Genomic DNA, 10508 nt, shown 5'->3' with positions numbered 1-10508 from the left:
GATGCATTTTACCAGTTTAGGGGAATTCTCAACCATTATCTCTTGAAATAGTGCTTCTGTGACTCCTTTTCCTCTATTGTTTAAGTTTCCATGAATATTACATTTTTTAAGTATGTCCTATATGTATTTCACGTGTCTTTATATTTTCAATTTTTGTGCTTTCATTTGGCTACTTTTTAAACTTTTATTATTATACTTTAAGTTTCGGGGTACATGTGCACAACGCGCAGGTTTGTTACATATGTATACATGTGCCATGTTGGTGTGCTGCACCCATTAACTCGTCATTTAGCATTAGGTATATCTCCTAATGCTATCCGTCCCTCCTCCCTCCACCCACCCCACACCAGACCCCGGTGTGTAATGTTCCCCTTCCTGTGTCCATGTGTTCTCATTGTTCAATTCCCACCTATGAGTGAGAACATGCGGTGTTTGGTTTCTTGTCCTTGTGATAGTTTGCTGAGAATGATGGTTTCCACCTTCATCCATGTCCCTACAAAGGACATGAACTCAACATTTTTATGGCTGCATAGTATTCCATGGTGTATATGTGCCACATTTTCTTAATCCAGTCTATCGTTGTTGGACATTTAGGTTGGTTCCAAGTCTTTGCTGTTGTGAGTAGTGCCGCTATAAACATACGTGTGCATGTGTCTTTATAGCAGCATGATTTATAGTCCTTTGGGTATATACCCAGTAATGGGATGGCTGGCTCAAATGGTATTTCTAGTTCTAGATCTCTGAGGAATTGTCACACTGACTTCCACAATGGTTGAACTAGTTTACAGTCCCACCAACAGTGTAAGTGTTCCTATTTCTCCACATCCTCTCCAGTACCTGTTGTTTCCTGACTTTTTAGTGATGGCCATTCTAACTGGTGTGAGATGGCATCTCATTGTGGTTTTGATTTGCATTTCTCTGATGGCCAGTGATGATGAGCATTTTTTCACGTGTTTTTTGGCTGCATAAATGTCTTCTTTTGAGAAGTGTCTGTTCATATCCTTCTCCCACTTTTTGATGGGGTTGTTTGTTTTTTTCTTGTAAATTTGTTGGAGTTCATTGTAGATTCTGGATATTAGCCCTTTGTCAGATGAGTAGATTGCAAAAATTTTCTCCCATTTTGTAGGTTGCCTGTTCACTCTGATGGTAGTTTCTTTTGCTGTGCAGAAGCTCTTTAGTTTAATTAGATCCCATTTGTCAATTTTGGCTTTTGTTGCCATTGCTTTTGGTGTTTTAGATATGAAGTCCTTGCCCATGCCTATGTCCTGAATGGTATTGCCTAGGTTTTCTTCTAGGGTTTTTATGGTTTTAGGTCTAACATGCAAGTCTTTAATCCATCTTGAATTAATTTTTGTATAAGGAAAGGATCCAGTTTCAGCTTTCTACATATGGCTAGTCAGTTTTCCCAGCACCATTTATTAAACGGGGAATCCTTTCCCCATTGCTTGTTTTTGTCAGGTTTGTCAAAGATCAGATAGTTATAGATGTGTGGTATTATTTCTGAGGGCTCTGTTCTGTTCCATTGGTCTATATCTCTGTTTTGGTACCAGTACCATGCTGTTTTGGTTACTGTAGCCTTGTAGTATAGTTTGAAGTCAGGTAGCATGATGCCTCCAGCTTTGTTCTTTTGGCTTAGGATTGACTTGGCGATGTGGCCTCTTTTTTGGTTCCATATGAACTTTAAAATAGTTTTTTCCAATTCTGTGAAGAAAGTTAGTGGTAGCTTGACGGGGATGGCATTGAATCTATAAATTACCTTGGGCAGTATGGCCATTTTCACGATATTGATTCTTCCTACCCATGAGCATGGAATATTCTTCCATTTGTTTGTATCCTCTTTTATTTCATTGAGCAGTGGTTTGTAATTATCCTTGAAGTGGTCCTTCACATGCCTTGTAAGTTGGATTCCTAGGTATTTTATTCTCTTTGAAGCAATTGTGAATGGGAATTCACTCATGATTTGGCTCTCTGTTTGTGATTGGTGTTTAAGAATGCTTGTGATTTTTGCACATTGATTTTGTATCCTGAGACTTTGCTGAAGTTGCTTATCAGCTTAAGGGGATTTTGGGCTGAGATGATGGGGTTTTCTAGATATACAATCATGTCATCTGCAAACAGGGACAATTTGACTTCCTCTTTTCCTAATTGAATGCTCTTTATTTCCTTCTCCTGCCTGATTGCTCTGGCCAGAACTTCCAACACTATGTTGAATAGGAGTGGTGAGAAAGGGCATCCCTGTCTTGCAGCCTAGGCACATTTTCATTAGGCAGTGCAGTGTGGTTAAGAGCAGTGTCTCTGGGACCAGATCTGTATTACAATCATAACTTCAATAGCTCTTCACTCTGTGATTGTGCAAATTATCTGATTAATCTTAGTTTCTTCATCTGAAAAATTGAGACAATACTACCTACTCCATAGATTAGAGAGCCATTCATATGCAATTTTAAATGGAGTACAGTTCAAATACTCAATGGACACATTTTATTAGTTGTACTTTCCAACATTCCAGTGAGCCATGTTGCAGTGAGCTCTAAGAAAAGATTGAAAATAATCTGACAACAATGAAGCATAAGATATTTGGAATGGGAAGCCATGAGCTCTTGAACAGGTTTTTGGACAATCCTTCCATATGGCTTTGGCAAAGTTACTGAATCTTTCTAAACCTTAGCTTTTTTACTATGTTGAAAGATTTCCACATGGGCCCTGCCTCTTTTTGAGATAAATTATTAGGTTTAATGGGGCTGTGGAAGAAAGCACTCTGAAATGTTAGAAGCCTCATCAATTGGAGCAATTGTTGAGATTATGTTTCCTTGCCTGCCACAACCCTGTATTACTCACTACAAGGCATAGTCCAGTAACAAGTCCAGATCTGTCTTCCCCATCAAAAACATCATGGGAGATATGACAGAACAGCAGCCCTAACAACAGATTGGCCATCTTCCCGGAAGCTGCCCTATTCCATAACCCTGCATATAGTCATGCTAGATAAGGGATATTAGAGAGGTCACTCCAGTGACTTCCTTTATCCACAAAACAAAGGACCTTCAGCAACTTACTGGTCCCTTCTTCTCTGTAGCTTGTTTCCCGTGCAGCCCTTCCACTCCGTGCCAGCATCTTCCATTTGACTCAGGATGCTGTTCTACATGGGCTGCACTGGCACTTATAAAGCTGTCTCTGTTCCTTGGGTCTTTGGCCCTCAAAGGAATCTCCCTAGATGGATGCAGACTTGATGAATGTCAAAGAGAGATTAGCATCCTCCTAGACCGAAGCATTCGAGATGCCCAGTTATCTTAAATGGAAATTTAGTGAGCCATGACTACCTCTAGGAGGTATTTCAGTGAGCCAGATAATCCTTCACTGTCTTCTCTCCCCAGCTGCCAACTTCATAAGAAAATTTATTGGGTGCTTCTCAATCCTCTTTTTTGTCTTTCTTTTCTTTTCTTTTCCCAGACAAAATTCCCCTTGAGACTGTCTTTACAACCAGGTAGTTATTCACTGTCATTCACTGAGCAAATATGTAAAGATCACAAGCTTTGGGTCAGATATTTGAATGCAAGCATTAATAAGACACAAACTCTGTCTTTCAGAAAGCATTGTCTTCTGCAGGAGGTTGATGTGAAAAAAACTAACTTTCCCTGATGAAGCAAAAACAGGCTTCCCAGATGATACAAATATTTAGCAAGCTTTCCTTACTAATGTCTGCACTATTATTCAAAATAGGGAACATTTTAGATAGAGGGGAAAACATGTACAAAGGCTCAGTTGTCACAAAGCAAGGCATAAAATTATGTGAACTTCAATTACATGAGCCATCTGTGTTTTACAAATACAGTATCAATTTCAAAGGCTTAGAGAGGCTTGTGGATATTAAATAACAGGGGATAGTTGTAAAGATTTTTGCCTGCAGGAATATAGGCTTGTGCTGAGGAATGGGCCAGACCATTTAAAGCAGATACTGTCATTAGCAGGAATATGTACAGCTTTGGCTGATTTTATGTTTTTGTTTGTTTGTTTGTTTGTTGTTGTTGTTGAATCAGTGGAGCCTAGCACCACAGTCAGAACTGTCAAACTTGGTATAATATTGGGCAAGATATTTTGTCTCTGAGCCTCAGTGTACTTATCTGTAAAATGGGTAATCTAGTAGTACCCATCTCATAAGGTTATTGTCAAGATAAAGTGACTTATAGTGTATTATGCCCTTAGAATAATACCTAGGTTATAATATGTGCTTAAAAAACCATGATATGCAAAATAGAAGGTACTCAGTACCTTCTACTGAGTTTTTCTGCGAACCTATAACTCTTAAAATCAAGTCTATTAAAAAGTATTTAATACAATAATTTTATGTTACTGTTTTCTGTTGCTATCTTTTCCTGATACTAAATGGAAAAATAGATAATATATTCTAGGAAAGGAAACAAAAAAGTTAGGGAGAAGCCAAGTGATAGGACTTCCTTCAGTGTAACATGGAAAACATGGCCCTGAAATGAGTGGCCCTGTTTGGAGAGGAGGTCCAGCATAATGGTTTAAGAAAATCAGACATGCTTGATATTGAATTTCAGTTCTGACTTATGTTAATGATTTGACTAAGGAAAGTTCCTTTCCTCTGTGAACCTCAGTTTCCTAATTTTAAAACATTGAAAATAATAATACCTTCCTACTTCACAGGTTTGGTGATAAAATTAAATGAAATAATGTAAAATAATGAAAATAAAAAGTACTCAGCCTTCTCTACCGTGACTTAAATGCTTAATAAATATTAGCATTTATCGTGATCGTAATTATCATCTTCATTGTCATCTTCAGCATAATCATATATAACCTTTTATAATCATTGTAAAATGCTCTTTTTAGATTATAAAACTGAAATGTCTTCTTCAGAAAATTTGTATACGGCAAAGATAGAGAATATATATAGAAAATAAGATTATGTATAACAGCTGTTTTTCTTTTGATACAAATATTTATAGCCTTTTACATAGTGATTTTTCTGTACATAATTTTGCTTATTGTTTTTATTTAATATTTTGCTAACACAGTTTCCTAAGCATTTAAATGTCATTTTAATAATAGTGTATCAAATGAATATGCTTTGATTTATGTAACATTTTTATTCTAGACATTTTGTGTGCTTACATTCTTAAAATTATGAACAATAACACAATTAAATTATAATATTCACTTATTAAATAGTTCAACACATATTTATTGATCACTGACCTAGGAGATGGATTTAGAACTGTGAGCAAACAGGAAAAAAGTTTTGCCACAAGCAGCTTACATCCTAAATTTTTAATTTGTCATTTATTTAGGACAGATTTTTAGAAGTGGCATTTCTGAGACACAGAGCATGAATATTTTCAAGTCTTTTGATGTATTTTGTTTTTTATAAAAGGCAAATTAAATTATGTTTTCATTCTGGTATGTGAAAATACCTCTTTTATCACATACTTAACAGCACAGATATTGATTTTTTTGTTTGTTTTTGTTTTTGAGAAGGAGTCTCGCTCTGTCACCCAGGCTGGAGTGCAGTGGCATGATCTTGGCTCACTGCAAGCTCCACCTCCTGGGTTCACGCCATTCTCCTGCCTCAGCCTCCTGAGTAGCTGGGACTACAGGTGCCTGCCACCACGCCTGGCTAATTTTTTGTATTTTTAGTAGAGACTGGGTTTCACTGTGTTAGCCAGGATGGTCTCGATCTCCTGACCTCGTGATCCACCTGCCTTGGCCTCCCAGAGTGCTGGGATTGCAGGCGTGAGCCACCGCGCCCAGCCAGATATTGATTGTTAACTCTATTCTTCAATATTCATTTAGTAACAAAATATGTTAATTTGCATTTTAAATTTGAGTAAGGTAGAAGTTTTCAAATATGTTATTACCTGTATGTATTTCCTAATTTGAAAAGAATGAAATTTAGATGTCAGTGGTCTATTTGTTAATAAGAGGCAAAATGGGACTTCAATGCTAATCTAAATCCAAATCCTACATTTTTTATACCCCATTCTACCAAATGAGAGCCATAGAATAGGAATTTCCTCTCAACATGGAGAAGAATATTCTAAGTCTCGGAACTGCTATTGAGTAATGTGGCCTACTAAGTGGACGTAAATTAAAGTTTAGAATGGAGCCTATGTTTAAGGAGTGCCAGCCTGTAAGGCTGGAGAAACTGCTGGGTTCCAGAGGACCTCCCAAGCCTGAGAGTCTGACAGCACCCACACATACAAACATGAGATACCGCACAAACATACATACATATTTTTAGAGTTTGGTTCTTTTTTAAATTTCACTTTGTAATTTTGTTTGTTTTCCTTTTTATTTTTGAAATGGGGTCTCACTTGTTCACCCAGGCAGTAGTGTGATTATGGCTCACTGCAGCCTCAACCTCCTGGGCTCAAGCATTCTTCCCACCTCAGCCTCCCAAGTAGCTGAGACTACAGACGTGCACCACCACACATGGCTAATTTTAATTTCTTTGTAGAGATAGGGTCTTGCTATGTTGTTCAGGCTGGTCTCAAACTCTGGACTCAAGTAATCTTCTTGCCTGAAGTTGGTCTCAAACTCCTGGCCTTCAGCAATCCTCCCACCTTGGTCTCCCAAAGTGCTGGGATTACAGCATAAGCCACCGTGCCTGGCCTCATGGTAATTTTAACCTGTAGGAGAATGGGTGGGAGGATCCAGAGGGCCTGAGTAAAGTAGAACTGGGACGATGAAGACACCACCTTGATGGATGCCAGCAGAAAGGTGTCTTCTTGGGCTTCTGACTGTGAAGAGGAGGAGTTCCTCGAGACAAGAAGAGAACTTCTGTTAGCTCTGGATCCCACTTTATGTACCTATATGTCCACGCATACATTTGATATTTATTGAGTATATAGCATGTGCTAGGCATTGTATTTATATACATTTACTGGTGAGCAAGACATGCATAATTCCTCCAAGGATCTTGATTTAGTCATTCTAATGGACACATGCACACACCTTCATAAACAGGACATTACTGTGTGACAAATGTTACAATAGGAAATGCAGGGCACCGTGGAAGGAAACCGATGGAGCATTTGGTGCTCCACCATTGGAAAGGGAGGAGCTATCTGTGAAAATGTCCTTGAGGAAGCAACTTCAAAGCTGAGACTCCTGCAAGGATGGCATTTAGTCACTCGTAGGGACAGGCTGATCAGCCAATGTAAAGTTTATTTCCTCCTGAGCATTGGATTGTGACTTCAATATGTTTGTGAGAGTTTCCCCGGCTGAAGCTTTCTTACGTTACATGTCATTGTTCAATATCACACAACTAAAACACCTACAAGTAAATACTGACTTTAGCTTAATGTCAGACTTGAGGTTGTAAGGTAAAATCAGAGATGCGAGGAGTCAAGGATAGGGTCAAAGTCTCTTCTTCTAGAGGAATATGGTCAGGAGAGAGCACAACCTCAGAAATTTGGAGGGGGGATGTTGCTTGAAACAGGTGTTGAGGAAGAATGCAGGAGTTCTGAGGTTTCTGATGTGACTTGGGGGTCTGAAAGTTACTGCTGACCAGGATAGAAAAAGATGAGAAGAAACTTGGCCAGGTAGAGAAGATGGAACAGTCCCAAGGAACCATGGAAGGAGGTGTATTTCCAGAGGTGAGTTAGAGCAAATGGCATTTACCTGGTCTCTGCCAGGCTCTCCTCTGGGTGCTCTGGTATTTATTGTTCTTTTTAGTTTTTATTTAGTTTCATTTTAGTTTTAGTTACATTGATGATGACCTTCAATAAAGTTGCCTTCTGGATAGCTTTGATGCTACCCAAAATGCCAGTTCTCAGCTGTAGGAAGAGGCATTAAAATTTAAACAAGAGACGTTCAGTTTTTTTAAGCCACAACTCCAGAAATAAATTTGCCCATATTTTATTTAGGACAGGTGCAAAAAATCTTTAAGAGCATGCTTATATACTCAATACTCCAAATTTTCAGTCCAATTTGGGGCCTTCTTATAGGGGGAGTTTTAGCCCCAGGACTCAGAACTGGCCTTTTTAAGACCTAGGAACTTGATAATGGCACGGCGGATCTCCTTGGTCTTAATACTGTATATGACTGGGTTAAGCATGGGAGGCACAAAAAGGTAGACATTGGCCATAAGAAGATGAATAGCAGGTGGGGCATGCTTCCCAAAACGGTACACCAGGGACAGCCCCATCATGGGCAAAAAGAATACTAGCACAGCACAGAGATGAGCGGTGCATGTCTGAAATGCACGGCGCTGCTCCTCTTGGGAGGCCAGGCCTGCTACTGTGTGCAGGATGAGTCCATAGGACAGTGCGATGAGCACTAGGTCCAGCATCACAGTGAAAACTACCACCATCAGTCCATACAGATTATTGAAGGTGGTATCTGTGCAGGCCAGCTGTATCACTTCCTGGTGCAGGCAAAATGAGTGGGAGAGGACCACAGATCCACAGTAGGGAAAAGCCTTCAGGAGGAGGACAATAGGGATAGTGGCCAGAGGTCCCCGGAAGATGACAATTAGGCCTGCCCTGACCACTCGCTGGCCAGTGATAATGACCGAATACCTCAGAGGGTGGCAGATGGCCACAAAGCGGTCAAAGGACATGATGAGGAGCACTGAGGACTCCATGAAGGAAAAGGAGTGGATGCAGAACATCTGGATTTGACACGCTCCAAAGTAGATACTATGGGAGTTAAACCAGAAGATCCCCATGGTGGTGGGCAAGGTGGACACACACAGCCCCAGGTCAGTGAGGGCCAGCAAGGATAGTAGATAGTACATGGGTGTGTGCAGACGAGGGTTGGTCTTAATAATGATCAGAATGAAACAATTGCCTGAGATGGCAACCATGTACATAAAGAAAAAGGGGATGAAAATCCAGTGTTTGAAGGCTTCCAATCCAGGAAAGCTGGTGAGATAGAATATGGGGCTAAACTGAGTAATGTTGGATAGCAGCATGAATTGAGGACTGAGCAAATATTGGGCTGACATTCCTTGGGGATTGAGCTGAAAATAAATGGATATTTCTGGTTACTAATTATTCAGCTTCACTAACATTCACATCACAAGCAGTACCATGTTCATCATCACCTTTAGTATTATCTACTCTACCCTTATGAATTCCGCCAATCTCACCACTTTACTGAACTTTCTTTGATAACATTGCCCTCACCAGTTTTCCTCTGTATTTCTATTATTTCAGTTCCTCTCTGCCTCTTTGCTGGTGTGTCTTTATTGCTCCACCCTTAAGTATAGTTCTTCCCATCCTTGGCAATTTTCTGGCCATATTCTATTATTTCTTCTTAATGTCATCCACTCCCATGATTTCATTTACCATCCATACATTGATAAATAACAAATATATAATTCCAGAACTTGTCTTTCTCTCTTTTGATTTCCAGACTCTAGCAACATCTGTACTTTTCATTATCTCAGTGGCACAAGTCAAATGTCATGTTTTATGTTAGACTTCTCCGTATCACATCTCTCCGTAGTATCTAATCAACCAATCACCAAGTCCTGGGGTTTCTGTTTACTGAATACCTCAAGTCTGTTTACTCACCATCACCTTCATTGATGCTATTCTAATTCAGATCACTCTTTCTGGACTATTCCAGTGACTCATCTTTTGTACTACTCTATTCAGTTGATTACTATATAGCAAGAGAGACATATACATAAACAAGTTTTTAATGAAGTAAAAAAGGTTTAAAATGTCATTCAAGACCCTACCTTATTTTCTCTCCATATATATCCTATTTTCTTATCTATCCTAATTTTCTCTGTATATTCACGGTGTTAATGACACTAAACAATTCTTCCAGTTTATCTAGTATTTTTGCTCATAGGTAAACATTTGTATTTTCATTCTTCCTGGAATAAAAACATTTTTTCCTGAAATAGCTTTCCCTTAATCTTTGTCTAGTTAACTTCTACTAATATAACCCACCTTAGCTTAGATAAGAGGTCCTTCAGAAGGCCTTCTTAAATTCCTCAAGTTTAGTTTGAATACCCTCTCCTATGTGTTCCTGTAGTTCACTATGCACTAATTACCATGATATTTTCCCTGCAGCATTGTCAATTTCTGTATTGCCTCTATAATGTGAATTCCTTGTGGACATAAACCATGACTGTCTCTTTTTTAATTTTAATATTAGCTCTAGGCATTGACTTTTTTTAGCCACCACATCATTGGAACCCTTTAAATATTATTTGAATAAATTATTAAATATGTATCATTACCATTAATCTTATTTCAATAATTATTAATTGATTCAATAAGTACATATTGAAATTTTATTACATGGCAGACATGATTCTATTAGGTTGGTGCAAAAGTAATTGTGGTTTTTACCATTACTTTCAGTGGCAAAAACCGCAATTACTTTTGCACCTAGGTACTGAAAATACAATGAACAGAAACAGAACAGAGACAAAAGTAAACACATACATACATACTACAATGCAAGGTAATGTAATGCAATAAAGAAATATGGAATAAAGGAGGAAGGTGAGAGTGATGCATTTT

The 10508-nt window shown here is 38.7% G+C and overlaps 1 protein-coding gene across 1 annotated transcript; it reads right to left on the bottom strand.

Annotated features, from left to right (window-relative positions):
- Positions 1-7950: 7950 nt before the first annotated feature.
- LOC100584309 (olfactory receptor 51M1) lies at positions 7951-8987 on the bottom strand. Its single transcript, XM_003254830.3, has one exon. It carries the CDS (start codon positions 8969-8971, stop codon positions 7979-7981), a length of 993 nt encoding a protein of 330 aa, XP_003254878.1. The 5' UTR covers positions 8972-8987; the 3' UTR covers positions 7951-7978.
- Positions 8988-10508: the final 1521 nt, after the last annotated feature.

This window comes from Nomascus leucogenys, chromosome 15 (assembly GCF_006542625.1).
Source record: "Nomascus leucogenys isolate Asia chromosome 15, Asia_NLE_v1, whole genome shotgun sequence".
In the NCBI taxonomy this organism is placed as follows: domain Eukaryota; kingdom Metazoa; phylum Chordata; class Mammalia; order Primates; family Hylobatidae; genus Nomascus; species Nomascus leucogenys.
The sequence above is the reverse complement of the archived record's forward strand: the minus strand, read 5'-3'. Positions and strand labels throughout refer to the sequence as shown.

Excerpts from the sequence above, each read along its gene's own strand:
- LOC100584309 (XM_003254830.3), bottom strand. The coding sequence starts at position 8,971 with ATGTCAGCCCAATATTTGCTCAGTCCTCAATTCATGCTGCTATCCAAC.